This window comes from Diceros bicornis, chromosome X, assembly GCF_020826845.1.
Source record: "Diceros bicornis minor isolate mBicDic1 chromosome X, mDicBic1.mat.cur, whole genome shotgun sequence".
NCBI lineage: Eukaryota > Metazoa > Chordata > Mammalia > Perissodactyla > Rhinocerotidae > Diceros > Diceros bicornis.
In genome coordinates, this window is record NC_080781.1 from 133,267,531 (window position 1) to 133,284,146 (window position 16,616).

A 16,616-nucleotide genomic window follows, 5' to 3' on the forward strand; every position below is an offset into this window, starting at 1 on the left:
CCACTTTTATGTTTAAAGTTTGTTAATGAAAAAGATGCAATAAAGTTTACTCCTGCTGTCAGCTGGCTCTTCTGAAGTCGATGTGCTGCAGTGAATGCATTCGTTGTGACAACAGACACACTTCTCTGCTGTAATTGTTCCTATTTTTTAGCCACAGTTTTCTCTCATCATGCTGGATAAGTTGTTACCTCCCCAAGCTTTCTCTGCAAGAGAGGTCAGCCTGTCAGAGCTATAGAAACAGCAGATGGATTAGGATGAAACCAGGTGCAAAATAACTTTGATAGAGTCTTTTAATGTAAACAATGTATCTATCATTGCCTTTCATTGAAATCCCCCACAAAATATCGAGTTTGGGCTGTTAAGGCTACAGAATGTAGCTGAATAAAATCCGTACGTTGTAATACCCTAAGAATTCAGCAATTAGAGAATGAGAGGACATTTTAATTTATTCATTAAAGACAGGAAAGTAAATAGGATAACATATAAGGTTAATAGAATAACATTGGCCTTCATATTCCCAAGACTGTGTTTCCCATTTGGCTCTATTAGCATAGAGACTAGATTAATAAGAAACTGCTTAGGGCTTGTATGATGTGATTTTTAATATGCTCCAGGCAAGTCTGTGACTGTTTAGAAACCTGCGTGCTGAATCTTTTCATTGTAATTAGGTCTTCTACTTTTAGTGCTAAATATTTTAACTTGTAATCTCCATAGATTGCCTTTTATTGTAATCTCAATAAAATGCTTTGAGCACATAGAGATACAGAGCAGCACAACGTTTTTATATGTTGTGCTCATCACAGCTGATGACCAGATACTGGCTAATGTCCACTACAATTTGTGAAATATCCATCTATGAGCATTTCAATTGCAAAGCCAATGGCTATTTTGCTTAGCTTAACACTTTTCTCACAATAACCTTAAATCAGATACTGGTGAGGGTGTGCTGCTTGTCCCAAGATCCGAAAAGAAACAGAAATGAGTATGATCTGTTATTTCAGAATAGATAACTCTCATGTAGGACAGGGATGACCACAGCCTTTTGACCACAAGAAGCCCATGGCACGTATCTGGCTATATAAAGAGGGTGGAAGGGGGAGCAGCAGACACCTCTCGGAAGCTGGGGATCACTAAGTTGATTTGAATTGACGTGCTGGGAGGCAGAGGCGTCACCATGCTGCCCTTCTACCGCCCCTGGGCTGGAGGAAGTAGCTAGACAGCATTGGTCCTCTCTCCACTCTCGCTCACTCCTTGTTTGGGCCAAACATGTTCTTTTCCTTAGGCTCCTTATTCACCCCAATTTGGGTCCAAAATCCATAATTGGAGCCTGGAGGTTCTGTCTTAGAGTCGTTAGCTAACAAACGCTGGGCAATGTACCACGTGTACTGAAGTTTATTACAAGTTTCCAAGTCTTGAGTTTAATTAGGGTTCTAGCACATACTAGAGTAATAGGAACATCTCCAGTAAAAGCTGTGTAATAAAACACTTTGCCAAACTGAAAATGTAAGATTTTGAAATTTGTATGCTGGCTTTGAAAAATTTACTGAGGCTTGGTTTAGGGCCCAGGAATGCTTTACTCTGTCCCTCAAATATCCGCCATCTGCTGGAAAAGCTACCAGGAAGGCTGCAAACACCCAGGACCTGGTCCTGAATGAAAAACAGAGTCTGACCTATTCTTAGTTATATTTATTTTTTTCTATTTATTTAGCAAGAGCAAAGAGCATAAGCATTGTCAGTACATGGAAGAAGTGTCCAAATTTGAGATTAGCTACCAATCCACGATTAACCATTCAAACTTCAAGTGGATGGGCAGATAAAAGCAGCAGACCTTTCCAAAATGTATGAAATAACCCGTATTTCACAGAGTCTTACAGGAGTCTTTGGAACATTAGATATAAACATTTGTAAACTTGCTAATAAGTCTTGTTTCAGGCTAATGGAAGTGGATTCAGTTTTCATATTTAGCCCTGAATCATATCTATATATAAATACGCTGAAATATTTGTTTATTTATTAAAATATAGAATAGCAAACCTTAAAATGACCATGGAGATCTTTGCTCTAGCTGCCTAACTTTGCCACTAAGGACGCTGAGGCATGGAGAAGTCAGTTGGTATTGAGAGATAATAGAAAATATAGATATTGGTCTCTGCCCCCGATTCCTGGCACAAAGCTCCTAAGTCCCTTGTAATTTTCTTGCTAATAAGAGCACCAGGAGCATTTTTGTTCTAATATTTGGTTTTTGACCCTTGTTCCTGACACAGGGTACTAAATCTCTTGGAAGTTCCTGGGTGATAGGAGCATCTTTTGTTCTAATGAGGCGAGTCTGGATGGGCTCCTGGATTGGGGCTCGTCACCAGAAAGACCTAGCCAGAATTAGAAGCTTGGAACTTTCAGCTCCGTTCCTCCCCCTACCAACTTCTCTAAAGAGGGGAGAGGGGCTGGAAATGGAGTTAATCATGCCTCTATGAAGAAGCCTCCATAAAATCCCAATAGTATGTGGTTTGGAGAGCTTCCAGGCTGGGGAAAACATCCATGTACTGGGAGGGTGATGCACCCCGACTCCCTGGGGACAGGAGCTCTTATGCTTGGGACCATCCCAGACCTCACCCCATGTATCTCTTCATCTGGCTGTTCATCCGTATCCTTTATCATATCCTTTAATAAACTGGGAAACATAAGTAACTGTTTTCCTGAGTTCTGTGAGCTGCTATAGCAAATTAATTGAACCCAAAGAGGGGGCCATGCGAATCTGTGACTTATAGCTGATTGATCAGAAGCACATGTGACAACTTGGACTTGCGATTGGCATCTCAAGAGGAGGAGGAGGCAGTCTTGTGGGACTGAGCCCTTAACCTGTGGGATCTTACACTATCTCCAGGTAGATAGTGTCCGAATTGAGTTAAATTGTAGGACACTCATCTGGTGTCACAGAATTGCTGGCCTGGGAAAAAGCCCACACATCAGGTGTTGTGAGTGTGGCAGCAGTGTGAGAGTAAAGGAGAAACACAGTTGGAAGACTGCTGGGTTTTCTAATACAGCTATATGGCTAAAGATGGATGTAGCATCCTCACCCAGAGTAGAACGTGCTCTAAAGGGACAGAAAGCCTGAACACACTAGTTTACTAATGCTAAAGATGCATCATCAATATTCAGTCCCCTGTGGGTTTTGGAATACTTATATCATTGAGTACCTACTATTCACTAAGAATACTCTTCCCATTTTCCTGGTTACACATGGTAGGGAGAGAGCCTCTATTATGTATTGATTATCTCCTATCAAAGGACTCATGTCATTTTGTGAGGAGTGCCCCCTAGCATCAGGGGCAAGAGGGCTTAGAGTGGCTGGGGGAAAGAAAATTGAATTTTCAAATCCACAAACCCCAGGGGTACAGATTAATTGAGTGCCATTTACATTGGCCCTTCTAATGGAGAGAATAAATAACTCAAGCCAATGCTGAGATGCTCTACCTGGTGTTTCCATATTTACTCCACTTAGAGAATGATTAGTGTCAACATATGACTCTTGTGATTGAAACATGCTTCTTCACCAAAGACAGTGCATTTTTCATTAAGTTACAATATACCAAAACTTTAGTTATAAACAAAATTGTCGGTTGACAAATGGATCTTGCTAAAGGGTTTTCTATCCAGCAAAATAGAAACCTTGAAGGGAGCAAGCCTTAACGGGATGCATGCACTTCTGAATCCTGTTATCACATCATCTTTGGGCCAGACACTTGAAAAACTCCTACTGGTTGCCATGTTAGTGAAATACACATGCAGGGACAAGTAGGACCTGCTATGAGGTCGATGTTCAACTGGCATGGGCAGGGTCTTTAACAGCAGAGTGGGTAAAGTTAATAAGTAGTTCAGTGAGCAATGGGAAGGCATGAAGGGTTCTGAGGAAGAGTGGCATTATCAAAGTGGAGCATAAAATGGTGTAAGAAGAGGGAGACCAGTGGACCAGTGAAGAGGTAGTGGCCATTGTCCAGGTACGAGGTAATAAGGATCAAGCTAGGCCATAGCTGCAGGAAGAATGAGGAAAGCACAGCCTTCTGCCAGAAAGCAGGGTGGGAAATTTACCCTGCCAGTGCTCTGGACTCCCTCCTCTTTGGGTGTGACTATGAGCCTCATGTGCAGTTGCAGGACGGATCCAGATGCATGTGGTCCTGGAGCTCAGCTTTTCCTCTGGGAGCCTCTTTTATCCTCTGCACAGAACTTGAGACCCTCAGGTACTCTTTCATGCACAGAGCAGTGTTCAGGCCTCTCAGATTCCACAGTCATCCCCAATGCGTTTATCTACCCAATGTTTATTAAGTGACTGTTAGCTGCAACACACAGTTCCCTCCACCTGGAACAAATTTCCTCCAATCTCTGCCTGTCAAACTTCTATTCCTGCCCCTGTTATGTCTAGCACAGGCCTACTTCATATATGCGTAGAAAACAATGAATTAAATTAAAATGGGAGAAGCCCAATACTCTATGTATAGGGAACATGTTTTTGCTTTCTACAAGTTCAAGGTTCAAATACAGAGTATTTCCACATTTCCTTCAGAGCACCCATCCAAAAGGTTAAATATAGTGGGTAGTGTTTTCCTAAAGATTGCAGTCCCTGGATGTAAAGTCAGAAATTCAGGCAGGCATCCAGGTGTTGCAAAATGCTGAGAGACATTTTCTCCTCTTAATCTGCAATCCTGGCTGTGCATGCGTGCTGCCAGCTGAAACCCCAGCCTACAGAATATAATATAGCCTCTTACTGTTTTACTTGTTCCAGTGAAATCTATTTAAATGCTGTAATTAAGCAATTCATTTCTATATTTGGGCAAATGCTCTCAGTATATGTCTCTTTAATTGATTTAACCAATTCTGTAGGTATTGATTTTAGACCATCTGAATACCCTAATGAGGAGTTCATTTGTTAATAGAAGAGTTTCTCTTCTGAACTTAGGCAATCGATGCAATTTACCAATACATGCCGCTAGGTTAAGGTATGGCTGCATCTCATAGAATAGTGCCGTGAAAAGTAAAAAAAAAGGTAAAACATAGAAACACAGAACCAATGCAATCGATTGTTCTTCTGTCTTGTTTTGATAGTGCCTAATATCCCAGTTATTTGAAATTATCTGAAGGATTGACTTTTCATTTTTTATCAAGAAGTGTATTCTGTATGCCCAGCTTGAGTGTATCTGCTAGTATAGTGCCAGGAAAAAACATCTAAGCAGGAAATGTAAAAGCCGTATAGAGCAATGCTAACAGAATCACATTCTGTGCTTGACCGACAGCATTATTATTGATTAAAGAAGAAAGCAGTACCTGAATATGTAGCCTTGTAAAATGAGTCCACTGCTACGATATCTCTAGGCCATCTGAGGGCTCACTTTGACAGTCTCAACGAACAGGAAACATATTGCATTGAGTTTTGTTTTCTGTAAATCTCGGAGCGGGGGGCAGGTAGTGTCATAAGTCTGGATATAACTGTTCAGGCCATGCTTCTTAAAAGCCCAAAAAGATTCTCTAAAATTTTTTTATAAATATATTACACGTGTCTATTGGACTAGGATAACAGTTAATGATATGTAATCACTGGGCCAGAATTACCTTACCAAAGAATTTTAAAGAAGTTCGATCATTTTATAGAAGATGACTAGCAAGTTTCCTAAGTGCCTCATATGTGCATTTTCTCCCTCAAGAAATATGAGGCAATGTATGCCATGGAGGTTGGGACTCAATAGACAACCACGTTCTTTCCTTCTTTCTTTCTTTCCTTCTTTCTATTTTTTCATGATAGCTTTACGTTTCATGGTTCATGTAATTGAGTATGGTCCCTAAGTCACTTCAGCTTCAGTATAGCAGAAGGATTCTCTACATAACAGAAAGACAAGCTCCTTCTTATTTTTAGGAAGATGGATTTAATGAGTAAGCAACTATGAGTATGTCCTTAGCCACATCATTCCTCCTGAGCAAATAAATTTGCTGCTTAGCGGGATACCACAAATAGTACAAAGCTGGTAACGAGAGAAGAATCAGCTCATAAACACTCCTTGAATGACAAAAGTGCCTTCTCCCTGGGCATATAATTTCTCCAGATACGTATCATGGAGGAGGCTCACCTAGGGTAGCATCCTCAGGGCTTCCCAACCTCAGGGTCAAATGTTAGCGAAAAAGCGAAGAGCCCTCCTGATGGAGTGAGGTGTGAGAGGCAGGACTGCTAATGGAGGAGTCACCTGGAGAAGAAGGATATTTCCCAGGCTTTCTTGTGGAGAGAGAGAGAGAGAGAGACAGAGAGAGAGAGAGAGACAGAGAGAGATTTGAGTGTATGTACATGCACTTGTGCCCCTACAGCACCTCAGGTGCCCTGACCTCTCTACCATCAACAACCCCTAAGAAGGTTCAGGGCAGAGGCCTGTGTGACGGTATAGGGCCCTCTCTCCTGCTGGGCTAGGCCTGTCAAGATCTAAACACATCAAAGTCTTCTTCCAGTAGGAAGGACTCTTCCTCTCTTCCTACTCTCCCTCAAGTAGGACTTCCCAGACAGAAGCATTCTATTCACTCCAGAACTACTCCTGATATGGAGAGAGGAACAGAGTGCTCCTATAATCCTCGTTGGAATAACTGCATAGGTCTGGAACCTGGTCACTAGTCAGTAAGCCCATAAACTCTCTGGCTGTAAAAATTTATACACCAATGCCTGTGTGAACAGCAGTCACAATCAAGATGCACTGCATTTGCATAGCACGCTATGGTCTCTAGAGCACTGTCATGGATGTTGGCTACTCACAACCACTCTTGATGTAGACAGGGCAGGAATGACTATCTTCATTTTTAAAATGAGGAAGCTGTGGCTCAGAGGTGTTAACCGCCTTGCTAATGTCTTGCTGATGGTAAGTGGCAAAGCTGGGAGTGGAACTCAGGTTTTTGGATTTCTAGCACAGCACTCTTTCCACTATACCCCATTACCTCTCATCACACCATACTGAGGTCTATTTTTTAACATTTTAATATATTTTATCATCCTTTCTTATACCAGAGCTTCCTTAATGGCAAGATAGCTATTATGTTGGGGAAATGTGGCACAAAATAGGTAGAATATAGGTCTTAAAAAACATATAGACAGTACAAATTAAAGCAGCATAAGTGTTAACTATCTAGCTTCCATTTTCCAATCAGTTTAAATTACTTTAATGTATGTTTTTAAACTCAAAATTAGCTATAATCCCAATATGTAACCCTCTTAATGCTTGGTGAATTACACTATATCATTTCATTTTGATTCCCCTCCTTTTGCGGGATATCTCACATTCTGGCACATGCAGCTGCAACTTGGGATTGTCTTTTCATGTCCCATAATTTCAAAAGAGGAATTTCCTCCTTGTATATTTTGTAGACTAGTTCTTATGCCTTAAAGGCATATATATTTTGCACACAAATAATTCAGTTAACTTTTCTTCCAAGTCTCTTAATTTAATAATCCCTTATAGCCTGTTTAAAACAAAGTCAAATTACAGTGAAAGTGAAGAACGCAAGTTGTGCAATGTGTCTCGTGTCTGGCGGAAGCTCTCTGTGACCACTTAGTTTAGAGATTAAAGGTGCTGAGCACAGAGTAGGATGCCATTAGCACATCTGACTAGAGCTGTTGGGACTCTGGAATGATCTCGATTTAATTTCCAAAGGAAAGAGAAACTCTCAGCATAGACATTTTCAATCAATAGCCAAGCAACTCAGAAAAATTAATTTGAAGGAAGTTGTTTTCCTATAATGGCTGTATAAAAAGACATATGTTTCAAAGAAACTGGCCTTGAACATAATTATGTTTCTCCTGATCAGAGAAGAATAACTGGGCCTAGTTGACAGTCCCGAAGCACAGAAGCGAGAGGACATTTTCAAAAACCATGTCGCTGAATCAGAGCTAGGTTAAGCAATGTCACTTTGATTTCTCCCCTCCCCATCTTCTGCCAGTGGCGTGCTTATACTATTACATCCAGCGTGCTTTAAAAGGAAACTGCTTGAACATCATAACCATTAGTTTATGATAACCTAAGTCTTCTAGAACAGACTTGTTTGGATTTTCAGGGATCAGGAGAAGTGTAGCCATGTGATTTCCACAGTGACATGTCTTTAGCCCACTACCACATCCTATTCCAAACCAGCCAGGATTGGGGGAGAAAAGTGGTAGAAAAGGCAGACTAGTGAAGGTCGATGTCCAACCCCTACTCCTCACCAGCATCCACCTCTTCCTTTCAGCATCTTTTACAGAAACTGCTTAGGGATGGACATTCATATCCTAAACACATGTGAGACATGACTTGGGCCAGCCAGACACATATTCCTTGTTTTGTCATTTTAACCTGTTACCTCATTCCCTAGCTTTCTTGCCATGCTACCACTCGCCAAAATTCAACCTCAGGCACAGATGGTGAGAAAATGATTTTTGCCTACTGAGCCAAAGAAAGTGCCCAAATATTAATGGATATTTATCAAGCAACAGAACCTGAAACTTAATAGACACGAGAAGGACTTCAAATTCTAATACTAATGTCTAAACTTGGGGAGTGTTTTATTTAAAAAAATTGCTTCAAAGTGCATTGAGTTGTTGTTATACATGGAAGGGTTCAATATGCTTATGCGCTGGTCACCCAGAATGTCAAGTCCAATGTTAGACAGTCCAATGGTCTGTTACAGGTGGTTGCCTCTGCATTCTAATTTACAGCAGTATTCTCTTAGTCTCTTAGCCCTCACCCACCTCCAGGATTCACAAATATAAAGGTCTCCAAATGGATACTTTTTAAAAGGGTCTGAGGAACCCTGAGGTTGTCAAACCACTGCTTCAGCGCTCTGCATATTAAACGTTACTTCCACAGCCTGAAAAAGTCTAGGGAAGTACAAATTTAGTTCTGATTACATAATTATGCTACAGAAGTATGAAAAAAAATCATCACTAAACCCCTCCAGGTGCTTAAACAGTTTGATAGACTTTAGCCATTCTGCCATCAGCGCCCCCAGCTGTGTTGCTTAGCAACATTTTAATTCCAGAAGAATCGAAGGAGATGCAATCCCTGTGGAGAGGGAAACAGAAATAAGAGGGCTGTTGACAGATGATCTGAGTTGTTTCTTCTAATATACTGTGAAGATCACTAGCTCTTTTCATGAATGATAAATGGACTGTACACAGATCAATGGGTTCAGCAATAAACTGGAACCAGGCTCCATGTCTAAGGCAACGCAGGCCGAGAGGCCCAGAGATTTCCTCATTTCGATGATTTGGTGTGTGTTTTCTTAAAGGTTCCACGGGAAGAAATTGATCCAAGCAGTCGGTCATCCTTTTCTGGTGTCTGCTAATAAAAATGATTTTAGAAATGGATACTTTGGCCTTTCTATCACTGTGCAGGTGCAGCCAGGTGTCAATAGTAATGCAGGGTAAATGGTTCCCTACCACAAATCTAAAAATCCAAGATATGCTCATGACCATTCCCTTCATACCTGTCTCCCCACCTTGTCGTAATAGCCCCGTGAGGCTCATATTGGGGGTGAGATTAGAGTGAAGGGTGGAGAGAGGAGAATCGAGTTGTGAACCTAATGGCCCACTCACACGGGCATAGCCGAACTTTCCAGCAGCCCTGACAATGCCCGCCTATGTCTGAAAGCTGCACTTGGACAGGTAACCATATTCCCGAGGCAAGAAAATTTGCTTTCTGCTTCTCCTGTCTGCTTATCTCCAGCAGCCTGCTTCCGTTAGCTCCTTATGTTTCTGAAGAGCATATTATATTGCTTATTATTTTGGTAACTAGTTGCAAAGATTATGCCTGCTAATGTTGTCTAATTGCATTTCTTTCTTCTGTTCACAGGCTGTTGAAAAGGCAAAACCTAAGAATAATCCTGTGAAGTAAGTTTTTTTTTTATTAGTTGGAAATTTTAATTTGAACGGACTCCATGCATGTGAAAAAATAAGGTCATAAAAGAGAACTTGGAGTTTGACTTAATCTCTATTCATGACAATTTAAAAACAAAAACAAAACAAGTAAAAAATATATATATATACCGCCAATAAGCAAGGACCAGCTTTTACTTTTTCCTGTGAAGTCCTGATGAAGTCCTGATGAGGAAGTGCCCCAAGTTGTGCCCAGTTTACATAAATTAATATGTGCCATCCATGAATAGCTGCCAAATACTATCATATTCAATGCATGGTACTTTAAGCCTTTGGGTTTTGCACATGCTAAAAAGATTACATTTTTAATTGCAAACCTTGGACCTATGACAGAGACGTAAATGGCTAAAAATGTGCCAAGTCATTTCCAGCCACGTGGGGAGTTTTGGCACCTTGGCATCAAGGCCTCGCTACTCTGTTAATGAAAAGCTCATAAAAATATATTTAACTAAAGGTTTTTCTAGCTAACAGAGAGCTATTTCCAAGGCATTTTATGGGATACTCTTAAATTATAAACAAGCTGCACAGCACTCTTTTAAATATAGTACATCTTAGACATCCTGTCTCTCTCAGAAGGGAGACTTTCAAATTAAGAAGGATGTCTGTCTTGTCGTGTGGGTTTGTGACATCTGATTGCAGTGTTGTGAGGCATTTCAGCCCCGCCAGCCATGTGGCCGAGGGAAGACCCGTTCTATGTGCTGGGTTATTGTCGGTCTGGTAATACCACATCTCTAGGAACTACATGTTAATTTACGTCAGCTGACTTCCGTCATGGTGGGTACCAAATGCAGAAGTGGGGAGTGCATTGATTTTTAATAGTGTTTGTGGGAGAATGGATCAGTTAATACCAACGATGAGAAGGCTGCTTGTGTTTTGTAAAAGAATTAATTTTTCAAAGTCACCAGGGTAGTGGTTAGCACACCACTAAATCCAAGCTGTAATTCACTTTTCCAAAAGGTTTTGTGAACTTTGTTTTTAAATTTGATTTTTCTTAGGCCACAGAATATTCCTTATCAGGCTTCTGTAGCCTCTAGCAGGGCATCTGTAGTGTGGAGATGTAGTATGCTGTAGTTGTCCCATTGGAGTACGTGTAGTAGCTGAGTTTTGGTCTGGTTGTTTGGTTGGGGTTGAAATCTTCTCTGCAGCCTGATTTCTTTCCTGTCTATGCCCGGAAGGCTTCTCTACTGCAAGCCTGTGGCAGGCAAGCTCCGTGGATTAGAGGATGGTGCTAATGAGGCCAAGGCCAGGACTTCAGTCCCTGGGTGGGCCATTAGTGATCTTCATTCCCCTAGTCTGACTGCACCCCTACCAGCAGTCCACCTGCATGCAGATGTGTGCCCCAGGTCATAAGGGATGGGGCAAGGGCTGGAGGGGAGTGTAAATCTAGGCCCTCAGTGGGACAAACATCTCCAAGTTCAAGCCCTCCCAATACAAAGTGAGTCCTAAGCTCCATCTGTGCGTGCACAAGATGGCCCATTGGCAGTGTGGGGTTGCATTAAATCGTACTCTAATGGCCTGGAGGTGGGACTAGTTTTCTCTCTGCTCCTTGTGAGGCTTCAACTCTACAGATGATTATATTTTTTTATGAGCTCTTGTTAATTCACAGTTAAGACTCTATCTAATGTCTAGCACTTTAAGGAGTATCATAAAAAGAAAATAGGAAAACTAGAAGAGCCAAAGGATTAGTGCTAGAATATGGAGCTTTTTATTTTTAAATATATTTGAAAATCTGCTCAATAATAAGCTTAAGTCACAGTCAACTGGTAGATGGTTAGAGTTATCTTCTAATTAAATGAGATACTGTTCTCAGTGTGAGTTTGGGTGTCCTGTTGCATTTGGGCTCATGATATCTAACTCACTTACCCAGCCACAACCATCTAGGTACATTAAGAAGAGAGGCCTCGTCAAGACCTCAGCTCAGGGACAGAAATTCCAGGGCATGGTTCAATTACACTGCCTTACAGCAGAGCAGAAGTGGAGTTTTTGAAAGTTTTATGTATAGTGGTCATCTTTTGGTTTCTGATGTCTGCCAGAGAATTTCAGTTACACAGTGCACTGAGACCCCAGATAGAGTAAGGGTTCGATACATGTTTTCTGAATGAATGAACAAGTAAACAAATTGGACACATCCCAGAAAACAGTCCTTTCAGGAACCTGGCCTGGAGGCATAAGACTGGTGGCTTTACTCTAGTAGAGGGTCAGATTGGAAGAGCCTTTGTGTTGTAACTGACCAAGTCATTCAGTCTCTTATTCTTGACTCATGCCACATGTCAAATGCTCCCATGTTGCTCTGGTTTATTCCAACTGCTTTTCCTCCGACCAGTTACTAGTCTGATCTCGTATGCAAGAATTAACATTTGCTTGTTTGTTTGAGCGTACAATGGAAAGCATGCACAGTCTTGGTGGAAGAGTAGAGGTCTGGAGGCATCATTTACAACAGAAGTACGAACACAGGTTGGTGAAGATGATCATATGTGTGACTGGATGTCATCCTCTGGTGCAGAGTTGGGCAAATGGTTGGGGAAGAAATCAAAAGAAGAAGAATATTTCATGGCATGTGAAAATTATATGACATTTAAATTTGTGTCTATAAAAACGTTTTATTGGCACACAGCTACACTCGTCTGTTTCCGTGTTGTCTGTGGCTGCTTCTGTGCTACAATGGCAGAGTTGAGTAGTTGCAAAAGAGACTGTGCAAACCACAAAAACAAAAATATTTACTATCTGGCCCCTTAAAGAAAAACTTTGCTAACCCCTACTCTAGTTGGTCACGTAGAAAAAGGCACAAATGTAAGCGTTTCCACGACTGTGAAGGTTAAACTATCAACCCTTTCTGTTGTTATCCTTTAAAACACTGAGTAGGTATTTACCAAGCCCTTACTGTGTGTTCTGGACTTTCAGCAATTCTCATTCAGAGCAAAGAGACTACTCTTAATTCACTATCTTTGAAAATCATTATGGATATGAGATCCATTGACAGGGCAGTGATGCCTCACAAACCAGCAAACACGTAGCTGGAGTGTACTGCCAATCTTCCAAGTTGTGTGTAGATGGCTATATTGCAAAAGGCATATGCATTTTCTAAAATTCTGTAACTTCCCAAGATCTAACTAAGGCTAAGTAAACTTTCAATTAGAGTGATAGTAAATGATTCACAGTATCCATGTAGTTTGTATATTTTCCTCTCTAAAGGTTCACCTCCCCCTCCCTATTTCTCAACCACTTGTTCAATTTATTTTTAATACCTTCATGGTTGTAAGCTTCTTTCATCACCATAGGGAGACTGTGGTACACATTAATTACACTCCATATAAAGGAGAAATTAAATATATGGTTAGTGAATGTAAGCACATAATCTACCTGGATACACTAATGACTTTACCTTGAAACATTAAATATTACCTCTGAGGCTAAGAATCAAAATTGAATGTTCTTAAGATCAGCGATCAGGACAAGAGATGCCGGTACATTTCTCAGTCTATTGGAACCAAGCTGGTATCAAAGCTAGATTAGTATGTTCAAACTGTGGCTCTTTAATGTGTCAGAGAGACTTTCACTTGTATATTAATGTTCACGGCAATTATCTCCAAGCTTTCATTGTGACAACAAGGCCTGAGAGATGTACAGATTTCTTCTACCATATGTGACTTATCACATACATTTTTTTAAAAACACGTTTCTGTTATTAAGACATATGTGATAGTACACTTCTGCAAATGTGAATTGCTTTTGGCTAAAAGCCATGCACTAATAAGTTGAGTTGAATCTAACCGAGGTTGACATCTGTTACTAAAAGAGAGGGAGAAAGAGAGAGAGAGAGACAGAGAGAGAAGGAGGAAGAGAGAGAGAGGGAGGGGACAGCAAGCAGTTGTCAAGCATAAAATTTTTCCTTGCTTTTTTACACTTTAACAACGTTAAACAATGTGGTTGTTGTCTTTCACAAATCAGGATCAGAATTCACTCTGCTTGGGAAATTACAGCTTTATTTAGGAACTGATTCATCTCATAGATATGGTGGTTTCATTACTGAAAATGACAAATAGCCACAAAGATTTTCCTGCCTGTGATGTTTGTGCATTATTCATTTATTCCTCCAATGAATATATATTGAGGATCTACCGTGTTCCGGGAACTGTGATAGATGCCAAGGGAATTAAAAATAAATCTGACACAGGTCTTACCCTCGAGGAGTTTAGAGTCCAGCAGGAGAGATAAAATCGGTTTGTAAAGAACTAAATACAAGATAGAGATATGTTTGTTAAGTGGGGGACAGATAAAGTACAAGGGAAGCTCTAAGGACAGAAAGTGCTTCTAGTTATCATTATTGGAGAAGGGGGGTGGAGGAAGGAGACATTTGCACCAGGACTTTAAAGACTGCTGGTTTGAAACACTGGGGGTGAGGTGGCAGGCAGTCTCAAAGGTTGGGTTTGAGGCTCAGAAGAAATGCTGGTTTGGGACCCTTGGGGCTTATCTAGATGAAAGAGATTAGCTTGGTGTAGAGTCAAATAGCATTGAAGAGCTCTAACTTGTTACAGTGAATCATCAATTAATCCCCTAATTATTAAACATAAGCAAAGAATCCGTAGACCTGGGATCTAGTCCTGAATTTGACATCAGCTTGTGGTATGATACTGGACATGTTCTTTCCTTGCTACAAACGTCAGCTAGATTTATTTGTATGGTTCTTCCACCTCTTAAAAAAAGTCAAAGCTTGAAATCCTGATTTATAATTCTGCTTATTTTAGGAAAAATTTATGTTAATTTTGATGTAGATGCGTACATGCACATACATTATCAACATTGGGTACATAATACATATGTGTTTATGCACACACACATGCGCACACACACACACAATGCCTTTTCCCGTCATTTCTGCCTTGTCTATTTGTGAAATGAGGGACAAGAAGCCACATCGTTAGAGTTTTAAAAAGATATGTGAGACAGAAGAATAGTGTGGTTCCAAGGATGTTGGATTGAACCTTTTAAATGACCCCTTATGACCAAAGGTAATTTTGTGGTTGGTGTCCACATCTCATGTGATGCTCTTGGACACATGCACGTCACAGACCTGTAGAATATCACTGAAATCACAACATTCTGTAGGATAAGGCGATGGACTCTGAACTGTGTTCTGCCAAACACTGTTCTTGTGGGATTATCTCCTTTAGGAAAAAAAGGCTCCAGCACCAAAGAGGTTTGGCATACACTACCACATCCCTTTCCTGGAGCGCCCCTCTGCACGTTCGCATAATGCAGGCTCAAAGAAGTCCTGTAGAAAGAGGCATCTTTAACTTTGTCTTATCCAAGGTTTCCCACACGTATTTGAGCAGAGAACTTATCCGGCATGGTATTGCATGGAACACAGAATTGGATGCTTGAGTCCATGTAAAATAAAATGACCACATGGAGGCCTGGCCTCCATAGGTAGTTTGAAAATTAGGTACGGCCTAATAACTTACATTCAGACTCTACAACAGTATTCGAAGTGAGCAGATTATTTAAAAAGTCAACCATGGAAAAGAAAGAAATCACTCAAGTCTGAAGTGATCAAATATCTCCTCTGTCTCTTTTACAGTGTCACACTCTAAACGATTTTTATGACTTACGAATGACCTGAAGAGCAGTGCTCAATGAGGGTAAGGGCCGTTTGGAGTTAAGTCTCTCTGAATGAGATCTGTAAAACCCAGCAGTCCCCAGGGAGCCTCATTAGAGCAGTGGGTCAGATGCCTGGCCCACTCATTTCATGACAGTGAGGCACCTAGACCAGTGTGCTCCCTGCCACGTCAACAGAAGTGTAGTCAATCTCTAATCGGCTCTGGCCATTTTAAGGGTAGTTAAAGGAAAGATAAGACCTCTTTCTAAACAGCTACATAAAATAAATTGTGCTCTTTATGTTGTCCAGATAACTATAATCAGATGTAGAAGGTTCCAGCAATCATCATCACAGCTAATGAAACTTGCACAAATTTCTGGGCACCCTCCTTTTCATTGGTAATTGGAGTTGCATTATCTGGGCAATCTCAGATGAGACAACTGAGACCTAGAGAACAGACTGCCCGGAACCCCATGATTCCAGAAATTCTCTCCACTTGGGACCCACTGCCTCATTGTCATCGACTCTTAGGACATACTTGGTCACTTTCAATGCGTATAAATTTATTGTTGGTTTTTTGTCGTATTATCTAACTTTATGTAACAGTTTGTTTTCTTAGAATATGGCATGAAGTGTTCCAAAAATTAATGAATTGACAAGTTTGCAGGCACTTGAACAATTATGCCAACTTCAATTATTTTAACTTTATAAGGAAGAGTTTCTTCAAAACTCCAAGCAAGTTGGTTTGTCTCATTACCATCACTCATTTTTCCAAAAGCTTTATGAGAACTTTTTTTGTTTAGGTGGTGAATTAACACTCTAATAACCACGGTGATGAAACAGAAATAGAAAGCACTCAAGTTTTGGTGAAGCTGAGGGACCTCAAACAAACCAGCAAATGTGGAATCAAACCATTTTAAAGGAAATTAAACCACTTTTTAAGCAACAAGATTCATAAATATCTCTTTATCCAGTACTTGATAAAGTATCACATTACTTTCTAACTCTGTGCTTCTTAACATTTGCTGCTTAGATAAGAATGGACAACTCTGTTTAATCCGTTCAGACAAGTCAATTCAGTTTTTGGTACAT

General features: G+C 40.6%; 1 protein-coding gene across 4 annotated transcripts in view; it reads left to right on the forward strand.

Moving 5' to 3' along the window:
- The window catches only part of AFF2 (ALF transcription elongation factor 2), a 470,917-nt gene that overhangs the window by 372,410 nt on the left and 81,891 nt on the right, over window positions 1–16,616 (forward strand). For all 4 annotated transcript variants that reach the window (XM_058534870.1, XM_058534867.1, XM_058534866.1 and 1 more), the window contains one exon: window positions 9,846–9,883. In XM_058534870.1, coding sequence (XP_058390853.1) covers window positions 9,846–9,883 — 38 coding nt within the window. The remainder of the gene's footprint in view (window positions 1–9,845; window positions 9,884–16,616) is intronic.